Source organism: Pelodiscus sinensis, chromosome 6, assembly GCF_052426305.1.
Source record: "Pelodiscus sinensis isolate ZL-2025 chromosome 6, ASM5242630v1, whole genome shotgun sequence".
Lineage (NCBI taxonomy): Eukaryota > Metazoa > Chordata > Testudines > Trionychidae > Pelodiscus > Pelodiscus sinensis.
In genome coordinates, this window is record NC_143057.1 from 119,700,845 (window position 1) to 119,723,570 (window position 22,726).

Consider the following 22,726-nt stretch of genomic DNA (forward strand, 5'->3'; position numbering starts at 1 on the left):
GAAACAGTAAGACAATATTTTTCAAGCCCCTGGCTGTGTTGGAGGTAGGGATGTGAATGGTTAACTAGTGAGCATCACCCTTACTGGTTATAGTTAACCAGCAGGGGCTGGAGCAGCCCACTACCACCACCACGAGCAGGAGGCTGCTCCAGCCCCGTGGGGCCTGCCATGGAGGGCGGAATGGGGGTGTGTGCATCATCTTGGCTGTAGTATTTCCTACCCAAGGCAGGCCCATCCTGGGCACGCCTGGCCAGAGTAGCCCCCGCCCACAGTGATGGGACCACTGCAGCCTGCCTGCCCCTGTTTAATCAGTTAACCCACTAAAGATAACATTTAACTAATTAAACAGGATTTTCCATGCCTAGTTGGGGATAGAGTCAAATGAGAAGAAGCCAAGGAGAAGTGGGAGTCCCTGAAAGAGTTGCCAGAATTGCTCTGTGGAGAAGAGTACGGCTGAGTAGGTGCTAGACCAGGACTTCTCAGTGCTGAACCAGCTTCACTGGGGTATGCTGATGGCGATCTTGGTCTGACATCTCCCCTGTCCTTTGCTGAGGCTTGCTTATTACTAGGCTTGGGCTCTCCAGTCCTTTTGTAACCCTACCTGGGTGAGGTCAGGAGCCTTGCTCCCTTTGTTCCTCTTCCCTGCTCCGTAGCTACCCTGTAAATATACTTCTTAGGGAAGGGGATTTCTGGGGTTTGAACTTTGAGAGTTGCATGGGGACCCCCCCCCTCCCCTTCGGTGCTGCCACCCAGTCTACTATAAAAACTGGAAAAGGTTCAAAAGGGTAACAGGTGTGATTGAAGGTACAGTGTGGCTTCCATGCAGGAAGAGACTAAAAAGATTAGGGCTGTTCAGTTTAGGAAAAAGATGGAGAAAGAATATATGAGAGGCCTATACAATTATGAATGGTGTGGCAAATAGGGAGCAAGAGATGAGAAGTCGTTCTTCCGCTCTACTCTGTGCTGATTAGCTCTCAATTGGAGTATTATGTCCAGGGCTGGGTACCACCACTTCAAGAAAGATATTGAGAAATTGGAGAGAGTCCAGAGAAGAGCAACCAAAATTATTAAAGGTCTTGAAAACATAACCTATGCGGGAAGACTGAAAGGACTGGGTTTGGTTAGTTTGGAAAAGAGAAGACTGAGAGAGGACATAGGAACTTGAAAATTACTTAAAGGGTGTCACAAAGAGGAGGGAGAAAAATTGTTCTCCTTGACCTCTGATGATAGGATAAGAAGCAATGGGCTTAAATTGCAGCAACGGAGATTTAGGTTGGACATTTTTCCTAATGTCCTAACTGTCAGGGTGGTTAAACAGCAGAGTAAATTACCTAGGGAGGTCATGGAAACTCCATCTCCAGGGAGATAAACATCTATCAGGGATGATCTAGGTGGTGCTTGGTCCTGCCATGAAGGCAAGGGACTGGACTTGGTGACCTCTCGAGGTCCCTTCCAGTTCTAGTATTTTATGATTCTACCCTTTGCCATAATACAAAAACCAAGGGTAACTCAATGCCATTAGCAAGCAGCAGATATAATACAAGGAAAGGAAGTTCTTTATACAACATTCCACTAGTCTGTAGAACTCATTGCCATGGGCTGGTGTGATGGCCAAACGTATAACTGGGTTAAAAGAAGATTCGGGTCAGTTCATGGAGGATTGGTCCATTGGTAGCTGTTAATTAAGCTGGTTAGGGACACCACCCCATGCCTGAGGTGACCCTAAACCTCTGCCAGCCAGAAACCAGGAGGGCAACCCCGGGATGGATCTCTCTAGCTGCCCTGATCTGTATCCTCCCCCTGAAGTCTGATACTTACTGCTGTCAAAAGACAGGTGTGACGTAGTGGGGGGGAACTTGCTGGTTTCTATGGGTCTGTGGTAACCCCCACTGGCTGCTGCCAGTACCACAGCCCAGAAGGACAGGGATGGGTCATTATGCAAAGGGATCTCGCAACCTGTCCGACCAGCTAACCCCCATGGAGAGGAACAAAGGAAGGTGAATGCTGCCCTGGCTGAGGGGCAGGGGGTTAGTTAGTTTCTGTCTGGGAGCATGGAGGAAGCAGCCTCAGCAACAGGCTGAGGGGTTTAGAAGCCGAGACCCCTGCCCCATATCAAGGGAGGCTGAGGCATCCTAGGCCTGCCCTGTAACCTGATGACATCTGTGCTGTGCTGTATACTGGAGAAGCAATAAACCACCTTTATTCTACTGGCTGGCGGAGTCTGTTTGTGCCATTTCGGGGGTGCAGGAGACGGGGGACCCCCAACGCGCAGTCACAACAGGATACTAGACTAGATGAACTATTGGTCTGATTCAGGATGTTAGATCTTATGTTCCTTGGATCTAGACTTCTAACACTCCTGTCATCTGAATAAGTGGGTTGTGCCCACAAAAGCTCACGATATCCTCTACATGTTTTGTTAGTCTTTAAGGTGCTACTAGACTATTTGTTGTGTTTTAAGTTTTTCCTGTTACAGACAAACTCGGCTACCCCTCTGAAGCTTTAGATCTTATGTTCTTAATCTAGGCTCCTTCTGCTTTTGCATGATTTTTGCTACCAGGGTGCAAAGGCTATTCTTCGGGCCAGAATCAGCTTGGTAGATGCCGATCTACCGGGTCTTCACAAAACTATGGTTTTGTAAAATGGCTTTGTGATGGCCTGACCTCACAGCTCAGAACCCAGAGTTTCACCCTATAACACCTAAAGCAGGTGTCAGGCTTTGAAAGGGGAGCTAAAAGGGAAAGCATGGTGCAGTTGCTTTCTGGTTGGGATGGGGAGCGGGTCTTGAACTCTGACTCTGTGGGAGAGAGCTGGCTAGGAAAGGTTACTGCTTATCGGGGCCTCCCTCAGCAAAGGGAAAAACCTACGTTTCTTTGATTATTTTACCTCTGGTACCCAGGGAGGGAGGGAGGGAACTGTTACATGACCTAGCTGGAGGGCAAGTCACCCCGGCCTGGAGTTGTTCCACCCTGCCTTCAACAGCAAAAGATTTGGAAGGGAACTGAGTTCTTACCGCTCTAGGCCATGCCATTGAGAATGCGCAGCAACAGGCTTACAGAATGAGTTGGAAGAGAGCTCAGGAGGCCACTGAGTCCACCCCCTGCCCAAAGCAGGACCAGTCCCAACTAAATCATCCAGCCAGGGCTTTGTCAAGCCGGGTCTTGGATAGAGATTCCACCACCTCCCTAGGTAACCACCCTCCTAGGGAAATAGTTTTTCCTAATATCCAACCTAGACCTCCCCCATTGCTCCTCGTTCTGTCATCTGTTACCATTGAGAAAAGCCTTTCACCATCCTCTTTGGAACTCCCTTTCAGGTAGTTCAAGGTTGCTATCAAATCCCCCTTTGCTCTTTTCTTCTGTAAATCAAATCCCTCTGCCTCTCCTCGTGGGTCATGTGCTCCAGTCCCTCAATTATTTTTGTTGCCCTCCACTGAATTTTCTCTAATGCATCCGCATCCTTTCTGTAATGGGGGGCCCAGAATATTCCATGTACTCCAGATGTGGCCTCACTAGTGCCGAATAAAGGGGAATAATCACTTCTTTAGATCTGTTGGCAGTGCTCCTCCGAATGCACCCCAATATGCTGTTAGCCTCGTTGGCTACAAGGGCACCCTGTTGAGATACAAACCTTCTTCATTCTGGCCAGCTAGCCAGGGCCATGTTTAACTGCTGCTCTTGCTAAGGCTTCTCCTCCACACAACAAATCTCATGTCATCTGCTTACAGTTGCCTGGCGCTGACGTGACTAGCTTTCATAGGGCAGGGTGGCTGGGAATTTGCCTCCTGTTGCAGGTTACTTCAAACACCTTCATAATCTCATTGGCCCTCCTGTTTCAGTCTTAGTATTCACCAGCTCTGTATGAGAGTCCTCGATCTGTAGCCATGGCTGACTTCACTTCCTTGACATGCATTGGTGAAGTCTGCAGTGCTGAAATCCTTGCTGTGTGCAGATAGTGCTGCTGCGACTTCTGCTTATTCTCTCTCTGGCTGCTTGCGCTGGTGTGCAGACCTTTTAGAAATCCTCCTCCCCTTCAGTCATCTCTGATCATCTTGGTTTTGAACCATTTCCTTAACCTCCGTCCTAGCATTATTCCTCTTTTCACTTTGGTCTTCCTGTTATGTGTTTGGCTGTGGCTTCTAGTTCCTGTCTGAAAACTGCATACCTATCACTACCACAGTTTCCTTTTCCTATTGCTTGTTTCTGTATACTCTTTGACTACATGTTTGTGTCTTCTTGAACATTGCAAACTCTCATGCACGCAACACGGAGCTCTTCTTTTAAGCTGGGAACATCCTCCAATCAGATGTTGCTTGTGGCATCTCCTTCAGGATTCTTGTATAGAAGAAGGCAGGTTACTGCACTAACCTGGGCCATGGGAGAGTCTGGCTCCATTCCTACTCTGCCACAGAATTTTTGTGAAACCGTTGTCAAGTTCCTTAGTCTGCCTGAGCCTCAGATCCCTGTGCAAATGGGGTGTAATAGCACTGCTGTTCTTCACAGGAGGGTACATGTGTTAAAGAGCATGGGGGCACTTAGAGAAGAATGTGATGGGGCCATATAATTACCTTAGATAATTAGAGATGTCACCTTTGCAAGTTGAGGATATTTCTATTATTTATCTTCCTGGAGAGCTTACAAATATCAGTCAAGAGCCCCATTGTGCAAGACTCTGTACTAAATCTCTGTACAGCAGTATTTAAGCATGACTTCCATTTTCCTGAAAGCCAGCATAGACCCTTGCCTGAGGTTGCAGTTTTTCCTCAACTGAGACCTTCTCCAGGGCAGAACACAGGGATCTCATTTCTTATGTTCTTCAGACACGGGAGAAAACATTAGGAATGGCTAAATGGTGAGCATCTTAAACGCCAAGTAGAAGCGATCTTGGCAATGATCTGGGTTGATGCCAGAGTGACCTGTTGTTTGTTTTGCTTCCAGAGTACCGATTTAACGAGCACAGCTGGCTACGACAGCATCATTCAACATCTGAATGAGGGGAGGAAGAACTGCAAAGAATTTGAAGACTTTCTGAAGGAAAGGTACAAAGCTTTCCCATAACATCTAGTTAGTCATGAGATGGCAATGGGCTGGCAACATTTTTCATTTACTCTTTCCATGTGTGTGTGTGTGTGTGTGTGTTTTTCTTTTTCTTCTGTCTTTCACTGTCCACTGGGGATGTAAAAATCTGCTGCCTTGATGTATGTGTTTTATGTACTTGTGTGGTATGAGGCTGGTGCTCTGTGTTATGCCTGAAGTCCTGGGCCAATGAATAACTTTTACTGTTGGTTTCTAAGCCCAGGGTTAGATTTTACAGACCTGACATGCCCACAACTCCTACGGAAGTCAGTGGAAAATTCTTTTGCTTGGGGAATTCAAGATTGAGTTGATACATTGTTACCTATGTGGTCCCCCATTGTGAAGTAATCAGATGTGACTCTGGTCATTAGATGTTTTTCCTTAGAGATCTGCTCTAGGAATTATCTGGGGAGCAGTTCTGGAGTCTGTTTTATACAGGAAGTCAGACTAGATAGATTCCAAGGCTAGAAGGACCATTGTAACTATCACTCTATCTTGAAGATTAGTTTGTGGTTTCCCAACATCTTTTCAGGTGGGATGGTGTTATTAGCTCTTTTTTGCATGTTCCCACGGGAAGCGTGTGGTAGAGCAAGAAATTGAATGCCAGTCTCCCAAGTCCTGGAATGATGCTCTAACCACTGGACCATCTTTCCTTTCAGGTTAGGCCAGTTAGGCTGCTGGCATTTTATGGAAAACCTAGAGGGGAAACAAAGTCTACTGGAAGCTATTCTTACTATAGTCTCACCCTGTGGCTTTGTCAATGTCAGTTCTACAAAACAAACTGACAAACTTTCTTACCCCAGCAGAGGGTTCCAGCTCAGCAGTATTTTGAACATTTGGGATTTATTGCCGCTGCTGTTTTGTTGACTGAAATGAGGGAGTCGCTAAAGCTTGGCACATGCCTCTATAAACTGGAGGGGTGTGACTCCTAGATTGCTTTGGAATAGTGGCTCTTCATTTACCAGGGGCTATCAGGACGTTCTACTAGGCAACTGAGAATTTTAGGGTCAGTTTGGGGGTTTGATCATTTCAGTGAAAAGAAAAAACTCTCTCTACTTCAAGATTTATTTTTCCTTCAGTTCTTGGGGATGGATATTAATAGCTCTGCCACGAGCACCCTTTGCTCAATTAGTCAGACACACATCTTGTGTTTGCTGAATTAATAGCATGTAAGGGTGAACTGAAAAGTAGAGATGCACTTTGTGGAAGAGAGTATTTTTACAGGCTATTCAATAAGCTCTCTTTGGCATCATGCATCTCTGTCTCGTTGCTCTCAAATGTACAGTAGAAATAGTATGGCCTAGTGCTTAAGGCAAGGGACTAAATTGGATCTTTTTGTTTCTGCTCCTGACACTGGTAGTTAGGGATTTTAAAATCAGATTAATCAACTAATCGAATAGTCGATGGAATTTCCATTGACTTTTCGATTAGTCGATAAGGGTGCTTCCACTTTGAAGTGTAGCAAGAGCCCCAGCAGGGACTCTTGTACATTTCAAAGGTGAACCTCTGCCCCTGAACCTCTGCCCCCTCTCACGGAGCTTGAATGAACCGGCTTCTAAGGCTGCTCCCCCCCATTTCCCCCTTCTCTTTTCCCCACTTTTGGTGCCTCTTTCTGATAGGCAATCAGGGCCTGGGGGCGGGGGAAAGCGTGAGGTCTCCTCCCCAGCCAGGGGTGCACGTCACCAGAGGGAACTGCCAGCAGTTTCCTCTGGGTGCTGCACACCCCTGGCAGGGCGGAGCTGCGGGGGGGAGAGATCTCCATGTACTCCCCCGTGGGCGGGGAAGCATAGAAGTCTCCTGTCCTCCTGCACACAGTGCCTGGAGGGGACTGCCCCTTCTGCCTAAGTCCCCTCTTTTTCCAGGGCCGGCCCGCGACCACTGCCAATATTGGTGACGTGAAACCCCCCCCCCCCCCCACCAAAATGTATTGCCCCCTGGCTTATCGGTTAACAGAATGGTTACACACCGCTCCCAGTTTGGTTCCCTGGGAGCGGGGCGGCAGGCAGGAGCTGGTACACACAGGGCGGCAGCTTAAAAACAAGCTTCTGGGAAGCGGCTGCCACCCCATACTGCTGATGCTGCATGGAAGGTTTGTAGGACAGGGAGTCATCCAGCTCCTCTACAGTGGGACCGGCAGCTAGGAGCACACTGCCTGCTGCCCCTGCTCCCTTGTCACTGCGTAACTGCTAAAATTTTTAGTGGCTACATAGTTACAATAATAGCTGTTTTTTAACTGCCCTAGTTATCACACCTAAGAATATTAGACATTCCAATTTGTAGTTATGGGGTCGCTGTCTTCTTGTCAAATCCATGCTGATTATTCCTGGTAACTCTCTTATCCTCCAGGGCTACGTCTACATTGGCCTCCCTTTCCGGAAAAGGGATGCTAATGAGATGAGTCGGAATTGCAAATCCGTGGGGGATTTAAATATCCCCCGCGGCATTTGCATTTACATGGCTGCCGTTTTTTTCCGGCTTGGGGATAAGCCAGAGAAAAGCACCAGTCTAGATGCGATTCTCCAGAAAATAAGCCCTTTTCCGGAGGATTTCTTAGTCCTACTTGAAAATAGGAATAAGAAATCCTCCGGAAAAGGGCTTATTTTCTGGAGAATCGCGTCTAGACTGGCGCTTTTCTCCGGCAAAAACCCCGAGCCAGAAAAAAACGGCAACCATGCAAATGCCGCAGGGGATATTTAAATCCCCCGCGGATTTGCAATTCCGAAGTGTCTAATCACTTTCCAGAAAAGGGGTGCAGTGTAGACACAGCCCAGGAGTTTGCAAATTGAGTGCTTACTAATGTGCCTCAGTATCTTTTCACTTCTAGAAGCTAGGCTGGCTGACCTATAATTCTCCAGTTCCTTTCTGCTCCCTCTTTTGAAGATGGGTACTATGTTTGCCCTTTCCTGGGGCATGTCAATACTTAAAAAGCTGCACCACTGTAGCACATTAAGGAGTAGACTGTTGTGAGATGGGAGAGCTTCTCTGGTCTGTAGTTAATCCAGCTCTGTGAGAGGCGGTAACTCTCTTGATGGGAGAAGTTCTTCAGTAGACTTAGCTCTGTGTACGTTGGAGGTGAGGTCAGTATAATTATCTCTAAGGGAGGTGAATTTTTCACAGCCATGAGCAATATAGTTATATTGAGGTAAGTTTGTAGTGAAGGCCTGGCCCCAGCCTCCTGAGACCACACCCATTCTGGGACCACACCCATTCATGAAGATGTCTCAAAGATAGTTCAGGGAGTGGGGAGCCAGGACTCCTGGTGGGAAGCTTGGTGCAGAGTTGAGAACTCAGGCTCATAGCCCCCATCCTCCATGGCCCTCTTAAGTTGGTGGAAATGCTCCTGGTGAGGTTGTGAACCACTGCAGTAATTACTGTGGTAGCCGTCATTTACCTTGGGATAAAAAACAGGACTATGTAGCACTTTAAAGGCTAACAAGATGGTTTATTAGGTGATGAGCTTTTGTGGGCCAGACCCACTTCCTCAGATCAAATAATGGAAGAAAATTGTCACAACCATATATACCAAAGGATACAATTTTAAAAAATGAACACACATGAAAAGGACAAATCAAAGTTCAGAACAGAAGGGGGATGGGGGGGGGGGTAAATGTCTGTGAGCTAATGATATTAGAGGTGATAATTGGGGAAGCTATCTTTGTAATGGGTAAGATAATTATAGTCTTTGTTCAAACCTAAGTGTAAAGTGTCATATTTGAGCATGAATGACAGTTCAGAGAGAATCCTAGCTTTGGTAGGAATAACCCATTTTGTGCCTTACTCTTTTTGATATTGTTCCTCCTTGCTTGTGCTGTTCTTTTGTACTCTACCGTATCATTCTGGTCTGCATTTATACTTCTTGTAGGGTTCCCTTTTGAGGTTCTAATGGTGCCAAATTGGCCTCTTACAATCCTCCTCTTTCCTTTGCATTACAATAGTCTGCAATTGGGCCTTTCATGTTTTTTCTTGAGGAAGTTCCAGTTTTTTCCCTTGAGCTCCTTTTTCCATTCTTCCCATGGGACCTTACCTACCAGTTCTCTGCATGTGTTAATGCCTGCTTTATTGAAGTCTATTTTCCTTTTATTTTGCAGTTCTCAATTTTTCCTTTCCTTTAAAATAATGAAATCTCTCCTTTCATGGTCATGTTCAGACAAATGGTCTTCCATTTTCAAATTCGTTACCGAATCCTCCCTTTGGTTAGAATGAAGTCTAAAATGGCTGTCCCCCTGTCCTCCACTTTCTGGAATAAAAAGTTGTCCCCAGTACATTCCAAGAATTGGAATGGAAATCTGAGATCCATTTCACATAGGTCACCAAAGGGCTGTTAGATTGTAACAGCTCTACTTACTATGGCAGCTGCCACAGGTTTTTATTGTATTGTTGCTGCCAGGGAAGATTGCAGAAGTGAGTCTGAAGACCATGGTGGTACTAGTCCTTCATGAACACCATGATTGTGGTGTGGTACCCATCCCACTGGGGTTACTTGATGGCAGGGGAGCCACTCTGGGGCACTAGGCAAGGTGTAAGAGGACCCAGGTCTGTGCTCCCAAGGGGAGCAGGGCCCCAGGTGTAAGGGGCGAGTCTGAGGGCAGCTGGCCCTGTGCACCACCCAGCCCACAGCTCCCCTCCCCACTTCCCATGCTGCCAATTTAAAGGGCTTGGGGATCTGGGCCTCTTTGAATCACCAACCTCTGAGGCAGTTCCCCCTTTTGCCCCTCCTTTCAGCAGGCCTGCCTGAGGGTTTCAGACTTTTCATTCAAAAGGAAGCGATGAGGATATGAAAGATGGCTTTGGAAGGCAGAAGAATAACTATAAATAGCTGCCTGATTTGTTTCAGTGGATCTTTACATTTTTAATACTATTGGGTCACATGTACTAGTTTCATAGCAATTACCTGCATCCATTTGGATCTAGATTCAAGTGACCAAACACTCCCTCTGTGGTCCAACCAAAGGTTCAAATTCTGTCTTCCTCCAGATAGAGGCTAGTGTGATATCTCAGCAGTGCCTCATAGTCTCTGGGATGTGTGTGTTTCTATTCCAACGAGACCTTCCTGACCTTGATTCATGGAAACCTCCCACTGGAGTGTCAGAGTCCAATTTTCCATCCACCATATAAACTTCACCAGGATAATCCCAAAGAGGGGAAGGGGGAGGGAAATGTTCTTTGAGCTTCAAAGGAGGCAATGTCTGAACACAGGTCTGGGAGCAAGGAACTCCCAAATACTATTCAGTGGTTTTTATTTTGGACAAATTATTTTTTTTCCACCGAAAATGCATTTTGGGGGGGAGGTTCCATCGAGGAAACCAGGACAATATAATTTCAGCTGCTGCTCTTTTGAATTAATCACATGCAGGCTGTCTGTCACAATTGGAGGGTGAGGGGGTTGTGTGAAATTCACAATATTCCACTTCCATTTTTGGCTGAGAGTCCTCCGGTGGTTTTGACCTGGAGAGTAGCTAGCCATGCCTTTCATGGCTTCTTAGGTCAAATCACAATGGAGCAAGACACTATAAGGTAGCATGAGACAGTGCAGGTTGTGTGTAGTTGATGTGGGAGCCAGCGATCATTAAAGTGCCCCCTCTTACTAGCCTTGATAGCAAGCAACTTGCAGACTCCTCATTTTGTGTGAATTTCCTCTAACGTCCTCTCTTTCCACAACAGGGCAACAATAGAAGAAAAATATGGCAAGGAGCTCATTAGCTTGTCAAAGAAGAAGCCCTGTGGGCAGACAGAATTGAAGTAAGCTCAGATTCCCGTGTATGTGTGTGTTCTCATGCCTGTGTGTGTTCAGAACAATAGCTGCCTTGACTTGGAGCGCTTGTGGAGTGTGCTGTGATGCTGAATCCAAGGAAGGGAGAGCAAGTTAGAAGGAGATTTGAAATGTAGAAAGGAGACACGAAAAAGACTCTAAAATCAGATTGTGATGATTGAGTCATCCCACTAATTGGAATCCACTCACTGTAGCCTCTAGTCAACTAACTTCCTATTACCCAGAAATTAACTTGACTTAAAGGAAGTCAAGACTAGTTGTGGCGGTCTAGTGGTTAGGGCAGAGGACTGGGAATCGTGAGAGCTGGGTTCTTTTCCTGACTTCATGGCTGGCCTGGAGTAAGTCCCTTCAGTTCCCTGAGCTATGGTGTCTGTGGAAGGCTGTATGCTCTACTTGCTCACATCCTCCTGCAACTAGTCTTTGTAAACTAAGAATGGAAATAAGATCCCCTCTATATTGCATAACTGAAATTCACGGTCCTAAAGATTCCACGTTCTTGGGACACATTTCAACGTGCATGTGTTAGGGGCAGTGAGAGGGTGTTTGGGCTGAACCTGTTATGCTCTGAAAGACGTTGCTAATGTAAGAGAACATAACAAGGCTTCTTTACGATAATTATGCTTCCTTTTCTGCTACAGTAGGGGTCTCAAGCTCCCAGCCCATGGGCTAGCCCTGGCTGGAGCAATTGCGCAATCCGGGTCAGGACTCCTGGTAGTCCAACACGGGAAGGGGGGGGGGGGGGGCTGGTTGTCTGTTGCTACCCCCCCCCAGCCTTGCCCCTCCCTGCCATCACCCCCTCCTGTGTGTGGGGGGGGGGGGCATGAGGTCCTGCTTGTGATGCCCTAAGCCACGACTGCAAGGAATGAAGTGCCATGGGGGGAGGGCAGGGTGATGGTGGGAAGGAGCAGGGTTTGGGGCTGGTAATAGACAGGCCCCCTCCTGGCCCCCTGTCCAATTGCTCCTGCTGGGAATGGCCAGCAGGCCGGGAGTGTGAGATGTCCATGCTACAGCTTCTCTCTTAGGGGCCCTAGACATGTGCTGCACATGATGGTGTGGTTGTCCCCCAGGTAGGCATATCCTGCCAACAGGTAGCAGTAGGTATCTCTCCGTAGCCCGCGGCAGTGCACCTCTCAGCTCCGGCTGGCACACTTGGCTTGTGCGAGTCCTGTGAAAATAGCTGTAGTCTGATGTTGCGGCTGGAGCAGGAGGCTGAGCTCAAACTTGGAAGCCTCCCTGCTGCTCCCTGACTTTCGGCTTCCAAGCTGATGCCTCTGTCAGCGATTTTTCAAAGCCAGTGGGCAAGGCCAAGTCTGCTGACAGGGAGGCTTAGTACTATGGGCCACGTTAGCATGTTCAGGGCAGTGGTGACTGGGTTGCATGGGCTTCAATGTGGGCTAATGATCTAAGTGCTGTCCCTGATGGGTTGCCAGCCTGCATTAAAGCCCATGCCACCATAGAATCATAGAACACTAGAACTGGAAGGGACCTGGAATCCAGTCCCTTGCCCGCATGGCAAGACCCAGTACCATCTACTGTCCCTGATAGTTGTCTGTCTAACCTGCTCCTAAATATTTCAGGAGATGGAGATTCCACAACCTATGTAGGCAACTTATTCCAGTGTTTGACCACCCTGACAGTTAGGAAGTTTTTCCTAATGTCCAACCTAAACCTCCCTTGCTGCAGTTTAAGCCCATTGCTTCTTCTTCTATCCTCAGAGGCCAAGGAGAACAATTTTTCTCCCTTCTCTTTGTAACACTCTTTTAGATACCTGAAAACCACTATCATGTCCCCCCTCAAATCTTCTCCTTTCCAAAATAAACAAGCCCAATTCTTTCCACGTCTGTGCTGCTACTGTGACCTGGGAGCTAGATTACAGCCTCCCCATGCAACAGCCACCGAAAAGGGAGCAGAGCAAGCTCGTTCTGTACTCTTTTGAGTTTGCAGTGTTTGCTAGAGCACCTCCGTTCCCCTTCCTTTGCCTGCCTTGTCTGTTCAGAGAACCCCTGCCCTAAAGAGCATGCATTCTTTTGCTACGTTCATGTAGAATACCTAAAACAGGGGACCCTGATCTTGGTGGGAGCCTCTAGGGCCTATTACAACACTAGCAAATATTAATTATGATAATAACACAAGCATGGGCCAAAGCTGCCTATGGAATTGCTGGAATGTCATCCTGAACTGCCCTGTTGGTTGGCACATGTGGTGATATTAAGTGTCTCCTGGCCTCATAGTCTGTGCTGCAGCATAGGGGAGTAAAATATTTCAAGGAAAAGACAGGAAACCCCCACATCTCTATTTGAACTGGAGTGTGTGTGCTCTCAGTGTGTTCGTATACATGCACTTGCAAATGTGATTGAGTGGATGTGAGCAGCATGTGAAAAGGATCAATGCCTACCAGGGTAGACTAAGGGGGATGGGAGTATCTATCAGTGAAGCTGCCATGATGTGGCATGGTGAATCGGACCGTTTTATCACCTGCCCTGTAACTCTGTGCTTGTGTTTTTCAGCACCCTGAAGAGAGCTCTTGAAGTTTTTAAACAACGTAAGTAACAGCTCTACATTGTTCTTTGCCAGGAAATCTGGTTGCATGGAGGACTATGGACTATAGTTTAAAAAGAAGAAAAAAAGTCTGCACACGTGTGCTATCATTTACTTCAGAAATCAACTAAGTTCAGATTAATAGGGGATACAGTGAGCTATCCTCCCCTTATATTCAGCTATTCTTACCTCTTTCATAGAATCATAGAACACTAGGACTGGAAGGGACCTCAAGAGATCATTGAGTCCAGTCCCCTGCCCTCATGGCAGTCACTTCCACTTGATAGTTTCTAGGAGCATGCAGGGGCGGCCTGTGAGCCTAGGCAAACTAGGCAGTTGCCTAGGGCGCTGCTGGCCCGGATGCCCCGTGATTACGTCACGGCCATGCAGGCCGGGGCGCCGATCGCGCCTTCCGCCTGGGGCGCCAGCTGCCGCAGCTGGCCTCAGGCCGCTCCTGGGAGCATGATGCCATTATCAAATATACAGTGCTGTTCTCTTCAGACCATTTTACAAATCTTAGGCTATGTCTGCACTTGCAATTGATCTACACAACTTTTGTTGTTCAAAGGGTGCTTAACTCCCCTCCCCCACTGAACGATAAAAGTTTTGCCATGGGAAGTGTGAAGGGTGCTTTGTCGTCAGCTGCGCTCTCCTGTCAGCGAAGCAAAAGTTGGGGGCTAGAAGTATGTATGTATGTATGTATGTATTTATTTGGCAAAAGTGCTGACAGTGTTCACATGCACTGGCTTTTGAGGCAGGGCTGTGTTGGCGACAAAAGCTTGTGGCTAAAAGCTGCATAGTGTAGATGTACCCTTAGTCAGTGAGCCACCACAAAGCCATCCTGTGGGCCGATCAGCAAGGGAAGTATTATTTCTGGCAGGAGCAACTGGTGAGGGGGCACCCAGGGAGCCACCTGCCACATGACACTCCCCAGCCCGGGGAAGGGTTGGGACAGTGCCCCACCACCCTGGTCTCACCTAGGGGGTGAGGCTTGGGGGGACTAAGGGACTGGCAGTGGCGGTCCAGTCTCCCTGCACTCACCACTGGCAGCAGCAGAGGAAGCGACGCTTTCTCTGCTCCCCCAGCCGTGTCGCTCTGCTTTCTCTGCTCCCCCAGCCGTGTCGCTCTGCTTCCTGCCAGCGAGTGCATGGGTGGTCTCTTTCCCCCTCCTCTGAGCAATGTGCTGGGAGAACAGAGCGAGCTGGAGCCACATTGCTCTGCTTCCCCCGCCACTGCTGGTTCAGGCAGGTGGCCGGATCCCTGCTGTCGGTGCCAGGTCTCCTCATTAGTTCCCCGGGCGGCTGCTGGCCGGCCCCTTGCCATTCCCACCATGGTGTTTGGGGAGCACGTGGCATCACCCTTGAACTCTGGTTCTCAGGCTGGGGAGCTGAGGCACAGAGAGATGAAGTAATTTGCCTGTCTGCCCTGACCGCTGGAAGCATTGTTAGTCATAGAGCCCTCCCCCACCGTGTCATTTGCATTGTACATGCTGGGTCCCTAAGAAGCTACACGTCAAAATAGTTCAGATGACATCACGGGGGTGCGGAAGAGCAAGGATGCCCAGAAAACAAACTGACTGGCTGAGTAGTGTGGTTTAGCACATGCCCTGTTGTATGCTTAGATTTGTCTAATTTATTTGATGGGAGCACTGTGATTCTAAGAAGGGATTTGGAGAAGATGGACGGGTGCCGTGTTCAGAGTGAGCACTGACTTCCTCTCTGCATTTTGTTTAGCTCCAGAGCTGCTCCTGGCTGAATGTAGTCACACTTGTGACTGTGCTCGGTTGTTCCATTGAGACTCTGAAATGTTTGCGCCATTCACCAGCCGGCACCTAACCTTTATCATCCTGGACGCAACAGCTTATTCTGTTGCTTGGGCTGGTGGTGGAAAGAGGGAACCTGCCTACTGGAGTGGTTAATTTTTAACTCTAGGGAAATAGCTGATCTGATACAAGAAGATGAGCTCTGCATAAGAGACACCGCTTCTCTTTTCCCTGCATGGGCTGGCCAAATAAAAGCTATTACGTCATCCACCTTGTATCCTGGGACCCACAGGGCACTGAGACAAACAGTACTGCATGGTCTGGTTGGAAACTTCTCTTTCCAACTATAGCAAAGAGCTGATGGGAAATTTTCTGATGCAACCGAAGTTGAGTTGGAAAACAACAATTCAGCAGCAGAGTGAAGAGTTTTAACCACCCTGTGCTCCATTAGAAACCCAAAGGACTAATAGATATCGATAGTTATAGGTTGGACGAAACTTGTATACAGACACAGGGAGTTTTCTACTGGAAACCTGCCTGCTTTCCTGGTGGCAGGGTGCACCACTTTGGGACATGCAGACTGCTCGGCGCCTGGTGGCAACAGGCTGGAGCCAGGGACTGTAGGGTTCCCAGAGTTAAGAGTCAAGAACTCAAGAGGCTGGGCTCTAGTTCCAGCTCCAGGGCAGCCCCATCATGTTAGGTAGTCCAGGATCCCAGCTGGGAGCCGGGAATTTGAGAGCCCTTGGTGCGGTAGCTCTAGCAACAGCAGCTTGGCTCCCAGCTCCACAGCAAGGAGCCCTGAGAACTCTGGCTCTATCTGGGGCTCGTTGGACTACTCAGCCTCCTGCTGCCAGGACCTGGGAGCCTGCAATTTCTGCACCTCTGACCGTGAGGCAGCCTGGCCATGCAGACACCCAAGGCGTCTAGACTCTTGAGCCAGCGGGCTCCCTGAGCTGCCCTTCCTAAGTAGCAAGGGGTGAAATGGACAAGCCACCTTCCAGTGTTTCCCAGACAAAGGTTTTTGTGGCTTGTTGGTTAGAAAATATCTCCGTAGATTCCAAATCGGAGAGAAACCAAATTCCCTAGTAACGTTTTGTGAGTTGAAAACTCCAAATTTTGGCCAGCTTTGGCGCTGTGTGCTTTAAGTTGCTTTCTTTTGACGTGTGTAGAATGGCCCTGATCGGCCTTCCACTGACAACGGGATAAAAGTGGGGGAAACTCCGTCGACTTTGCTGACGTTGCACCAGTCGGAAAACTGGAGCGGCAGGGAGGAGAATCAAACAGAAAAGTTCCTGGGTCCTACAGGAAGCTTTGTGGTGTGCTTCATGCCGCGCTCAGCACATTCTGACCCACTGACTGTGAGAAGTCTCTTGAAGAGACAAACTTGCCTCTTAAACAGTTCAGGCTTGTTTGAAATAACTGGCGTGATAGCGCCACTAAATCAGCTTTGGGGGCCTAACAAGCATGTTAAAACAGGCTCGCACTAGGTGGATAATGCCATTATAGTCATAACTGTTTTTCCCCCAGCAGATTATGTTGCGCCATCAGCTTCCTCCCTTTCACAATAGCAATGCTGGCCTTTCAAAACCCACAGGATTATTAGAAGTGAGTGAGGCCACAAAGAATGCAGTAACATGAGAGCACATCCCTTGTGCTCTAGGAATGGCACGCTTCCTGCTTGGCATGTCCTGGCATCAGTGGGCCTAGGACCCGGATTCCTTTGGCTCCGAAAGCAAAGGAACGTACCGCCAGAGCGAAGGAAGGAGGAACCAGCTGACGCCTGTTGGAACAGGGCAGGGAAAGGCAATTCCGTTTTTTGATCTTTCCAAATCTTGGCTCTGAATCAGAATGAAACCAAAACAGAAATTTTGAGATCGGTCGTGGAACGGAGCTCCACATTCTGGGCTGGCTGCCTGACATGGCTGCAGACCCTGGGGCCAGATGGAGAAGCTGGCAGGAAATCCAGCAGGGTTGTGTCATAACTTTTGTTGATATCAGACCGTGTCTGTGAAACATTTGGACAGATATTCAGATTCTGATGGGAAATCTGTTTTGTCAGCCTTTTCCTGACTGGCTTTCCTGTCCTTGACTAGGACCCTACCAAACTCACTGTCCATTTTGGTAGTTTTCACAGTGGGAGGGTTTTAAATTTGGTCAGTTTCGCGTTTTCAGATGTTTCCATGGTGTTGGAATTGTAGGGTTCCTGACGCAAAAAGGGGTCAGTGGGGAGGTTGCAAAGCTGCTGTTCTGCGAGCTGGGGAAGGATAATGGTGATTGCCATCTTCACTTCTGTGCTGTCTTCAGCGTTGGGCTTGGAAGGTACAGCCCCAGAGTTCTCTGCAGCCAGGCGAGGTACACAGAGGTGATTTCCCTCCGATTAGCTGTGTAGGGGAGAGGAAGTCCTGTGGACTAGCAGCTGGAGACTGATGAACAGTAGGAGCCCCTGGATAGGGGGCCTCCATCCCTGCCCCTCTGATAGCTGGATTTCCTGAGAGGTCTGATATCACAGCTTGTGACGTGTCTTTCACAGCTAGAACTGGGTAGGGCCCTACTCGTGATGCACAGATGCACAATTCTGATTGCATCCAACAGAGGGCAGTGGTGCACAAACACCCGAGCCACCTCCTTGCGATGTCTTTGTAGAAGCTAGTGTGGCTGTCATGCAGAGTACTGGCCTTTTGACATGGTCCGGTTTTTTGAACTGCGTGGGGTGAAAAATCTATAAATTCAGCAATTCATTTGCAATAAAATTCTGGAAGGTGAAAGGTGTCAGTGAAAACCCAGCCTTCATGGTACACCCTGTGCTCTTTTAGTCATCACTCTACAGCAGTGATACTCAGACTTTAGTGGTTTGGGAGCCAAATTAGGGATGGGCATTGTCCCAAAAGCACCCCCGTCACGTGAATTCATTGTTTCATCTATTGTAGTGCTGTTCCTATTTATACAGTGTGACAGAGAAATATTTAATTTATATATAGAGTTTATTCTTGCAGCAATTAAGTCGATAACTTAAAAGCATCCTGATTTGGCTAATAACTTAGCCTAGTTAATATTCAATCAAGCACTGTGTGATTTCATGTCATGTGTTGCAAAGAGCTGCAGGAGACACATTAACGAACCACTTGCGGCTCGCAAGAGTATTGCAGTCTCACCCTAACTTCTACATAACTCAGCCAGCATTCCTGGATCCTGACCTTGTGTGCCGCTGCCTCCTTCCAGTCCTGGTCTGCTGTTGAACAGAAGCTGTCCGATATCTAAGTCCTGGGTGTAGTGCTCTATAGTGGACAAAACTGAGAGCCACGGAACTTTTATGGGTAAGCCACGTGGCTTCTGAACCCAGGCCAGCTAATACCCAGTCAAGGGAGGTCATAGTAAGAGGAAACCACTCTTGAGTTTTCTGATTCAGGGTCCATCAACGGGAGCTGGAAACGCTCATCTTCTGAACATCTGGTGCCAAGTGTCTCAAAATGGGCCGTCCATACCGACTGGCACCATGTGAGAGCGCTTGTGTTCATGCAGCTTGAGGTAGAACTCACCTGCTGCCCCTAACTGGACTCCTGTCCATGTGCAAAAATCTCTAGCTCGCGTTAGATGCTGGTGTTTAGCTGGCCTGTGAGAGGGTGTGGGGTGAAGCATGAGTAATGCAGTGGGGACACAGCTCCTGGCTGTATCTCAATTGAGCACAGCTCCTCACTCTGCTAATGCAATCACTCTGCACTGTTAATCCGATCTCGAGTGCTTCCCAGTAGGTGGCTGCTCTCACTTGAGCTAGGCAAACTTGAGAGGAGTAGCTCAAGCTAACTGTTGCCGTTAGCAAAATCTAGTTCTTCACCTGTATCTGTGCCTCAGTTTGTCTGTCTGTAAAGTTGGTATAATAGGCCCACAGGGATGTTTGTAGGCTTGATGACTATTTCCAAAAATAGGTCAGCAAGTCAAAAAAAAACCCACAAAAATTTCACTTTGGGTTGAAGAAAATGTTTTATTCAACCCAGAATGAACTGGTTCATTTTTGGGCACTTAAAATCAAAGGAAATGAAGGGTTAGATTCACCAAACAGCTTGCCCGTTGGCCAGGTTGAAGGAGAGATGCAAACTTGGATCTCACCAGTGAGTATTCCAACTAGCAGTTGGTGGTTAATTTCCCTTTTTTTGGTCCAGTGACTGTGTATTTTATACCCAGTGGAGCAGCTTCAAGAGAGAAGTTTGAGACAGCCCCATTCTAGACTATCCCTTAGTCAGTGGTTAGGGCAGCTGTTCACAATGTGGTGGAGCTAAGTTCAAATCTCTTCCCCACATCAGAGAGAGGCAGGATTTGATCCCCCGTCTCCCAGTGGTTTGTCATTTGCCTGCCGAATTTTACTGGCTCTAGCTGAAACTCCCAGAGAAGGTGTTTTCGATATGCAACTAGTGTTCAGGTGTTGGATCGTACAAGTGACTCCCATCAAGATGGTCATTGTGCATGTGGAATTTTATTTCTATTTGCAGAGGTAGATGGTGTAGGGCAAAGTCACATCCAGCTGGCCCAGACTCTCCGGGATGAGGCGAGGAAGATGGAGGACTTCAGGGAAAAGCAAAAACTTCATCGGAAAAAGGTCAGGACTTTGGGAAGCCATCGTGTGGTTCTGTGAGCTGGAGTCTGGCCAGACTGCTGAGATTAAAACCTTGACTTCTGGAAATGGCGCCATGGGATCTCTGACCCTAAATGGCCCGCTCCTTAGCTTTATACCTGGGCACAGGAGTTGAGAGCCCAAGCTTAACTGGAAGTTTGCAAGTGCACTAAGCTTCCTGTCGAGGGTGTATGTTGTCTGCTGGGCTAAGGGTTTTCTTTGACTTGTCCCTTCCCTCCCTAAAGCAACATGGAGCTCATGGGCAAGTCCAGAGTTCATTTCTGAATGCTGTAACTGTGCCACAATGAATCAGTGGGGGGAGGGATAGCTCAGTGGTTTGAGCATTGGCCTGCTAAACCCAGGGTTGTGAGTTCAATCCTTACAGAGGGGATTTGGGGCAAAAATGTGTCAGGGATGGTACTTGGTCTTGTTGTGAAGGCAGGGGACTAGACTCAATGACCTTTCAAGGTCAGTTCTAGGAGATAGGCAATCTCCGTTAATTTATTTTATTTTATTTAGTGCAGTGATTTACAACTTCCTCATTCAACCTGTGTGGGTTTGCCTTTGGGTTCCTGTGCTGCTTTTTTAGGAAAAATGGATCATTTTAGTTCCCAGCAAAAGCTGCACCTGGGGCCTTCCTCTCTTGGAAAGTGACCTTTACAATGTACAGTTGCTTTTAATGGAGCAGCTGTGGTCTATGACTAGGTTCAGACATGCTCCGTACCCAGTAGTTGCCTTTGTTCTCAATGGGATCTGGAACACAGCTGAAAATCAAGCTTTTAGCAGATTGTATTATGAACAGGATCCAGGAAAGCTGGGTTCTATTCCTGACTTTCCTGTGGGACTTTGGGTCAAGCCACTTAACTCCTCTGTGCCTTAGTTTGCCCTCTGTCTGTGAAGGGAAGGATAACCATAGTTAATCAGCAGTTAAAGTTGTACAGTTTATACCAAACAGAAGGGAGAAGGCTCACTGAGGTTGCCAGGCCTCATGATTAGGGCTGTACCAAATTTACCGTCTATTTTGGTCCTTTTCACAATTCTAAGACTTCAGAAATAGTAAATGTCATGATTTCCACTTTTTAAATCAGAAATGCCATGGGGTTGTCATTGTAGGGGCCCTGAGTCAAAAAGTTTGTGGCTGTGGGGGTGTTAACAATGTTATGTGTATGGGAGGGTTATTTTGTGAGTTGTGGTTTTGCCTCCCTTACTTCTGTACTGCTGCCTGCAGAGCTGGGCCCCCAGCCAGCAGCTGCCAGTGTCTGGCTGCCCAGCTCTGAAGGCAGCAGCATAGAAGTGAGGGTGGCATGGTATGATAGTACAACGCTTACTTCTATGCTGCTGCTGGCGAAGCGCTGCCTACAGAGCTGGGTGCCTGACCACAGCCACCGCTCGCTGGTCACCCAGCTCTGAAGCTCTCACCCAGTGCAGAAAGAAGGATGACAATACCATAACCTCCCTGAAGTTCGAGAAACGCCGGTCTCTTCTGTGAAATCTGTACAGTATGGAGTAAAAACGCACAAAAGACCAGATCTGATGGAAGGACACCAGATTTCACTGTCCATGATGCATTTTTCATGGCTGTGAATTGAGTAGGGCCCTGCTCATGAATGGTGTTAGTCCTGTGATACAATATATCAATATGTGATTGGCTGGTCTCACTTTGCCGAGTTGTTGTCTGACATACAAAGAACGGGACTTGAAGTGGAAACCTATCAAGGCGGCTGTCTTAGTTGCTAAGCGCTTTGGCAGCACTCCTGAGGGTGAATGGTGCACTAAAGCTGGTCTTGTTCCCTTCACAGATAGAGCTTATAATGGATGCTATTCATAAAAACAGGAATTTGCAGTATAAGAAAACAATAGAGGTAAGCAATCCTTATCTGGTTCCCACAGGCCACAGAGCTGCAGCATGCAGGCACATTAGATGTATAACAGTGTTTGTATTACCTACAATAATTTTGAATGGCTAAACAGTGGTTGTGGTATTTGCATAAGCAAACGTCCTGTGTTCAAGCACTGTGTTCAAGCACTAAGCCACCAAATCTTTCATTGGCTTTGGCCCTATGTCTTTACTGTATTTTTTTCCCCCACCTGGCGAGTGGTGTGCAGATCAGGAGCTATAGAGAAAATACAAAGAATGTGAGAGGAAAAATGAATGTGGGGCTAGCTGTGTTATGCAGGCTGTGATGAGGGTGATCATATCTCATTCTTCAGGGCATTAACCAATCTGGGGTCAGGAAGGAAAGGTGTCCTTATGTACACAGCATTGCTCAGTTGGCTGCCTTCATTTGAAGGACTTGTCTTCCTTTGAAGCACAGATGTTGATGGCCACCAGATGTAGGCTGTATATGGCAGATCCTAGAGTTGACTTGGTTTAACTTGAGTGCAGGATTTGATCCAACAGTTTAGTGGCCATGTTTGTGTTGCAGTTCCCACTCACTTATATACACACACCTCTCTCCTAGGCAAAGAGGCTGTATGAGCAGCGATGCAGGGATAAAGATGAAGCAGAACAGGCTGTGCACCGCAATGCAAATCTTGTAACACAAAAGCAACAAGAAAAGGTAACCGATGGAGGGAGAACAGAAGACATTTTTCCTGGGCTGCTTTAAGTACTGTTCCATCAACAGGTTTCATCAATTAAATCACCTCCAGGAAAAAAATACCCTTTTAGAACTCAAGATAGTGGCTGCCGTTTCTAAGAAACCTGCCAAACAAGGACCCTGACCCTGCAGTTGGATTTGCACAGGACCGCCCTTGTTCCCTGCACCGAGGCTCTGGTAGGAGAATCGACCGGAGTTCAGAGGTGTTTCTGGTTGCTTGGCAGCTATCTGAAGGCCTGATGGCTGACAGCCAGCATAGGAGATTTGAGCCACTGGTGAAGAATTGTGAACACAAGCCTCAGGGATAAAATTCTGGGTTGGTGGTTTAACTTCATCACCTCTGGTTAAGGATGGATTTGGAGGGTAGAAATGATG

The 22,726-nt window shown here is 47.8% G+C and overlaps 1 protein-coding gene across 1 annotated transcript in view; it reads left to right on the plus strand.

Moving 5' to 3' along the window:
• Nucleotides 1-22,726, plus strand: part of PSTPIP2 (proline-serine-threonine phosphatase interacting protein 2) — a 61,994-nt gene that overhangs the window by 27,607 nt on the left and 11,661 nt on the right. Inside the window, exons 2-7 of the mRNA XM_006136773.5 lie at nt 4,938-5,038; nt 10,737-10,814; nt 13,353-13,387; nt 19,630-19,736; nt 21,551-21,613; nt 22,214-22,312. Of these exons, the coding sequence (XP_006136835.2) occupies nt 4,938-5,038; nt 10,737-10,814; nt 13,353-13,387; nt 19,630-19,736; nt 21,551-21,613; nt 22,214-22,312 (483 nt within the window). The remainder of the gene's footprint in view (nt 1-4,937; nt 5,039-10,736; nt 10,815-13,352; nt 13,388-19,629; nt 19,737-21,550; nt 21,614-22,213; nt 22,313-22,726) is intronic.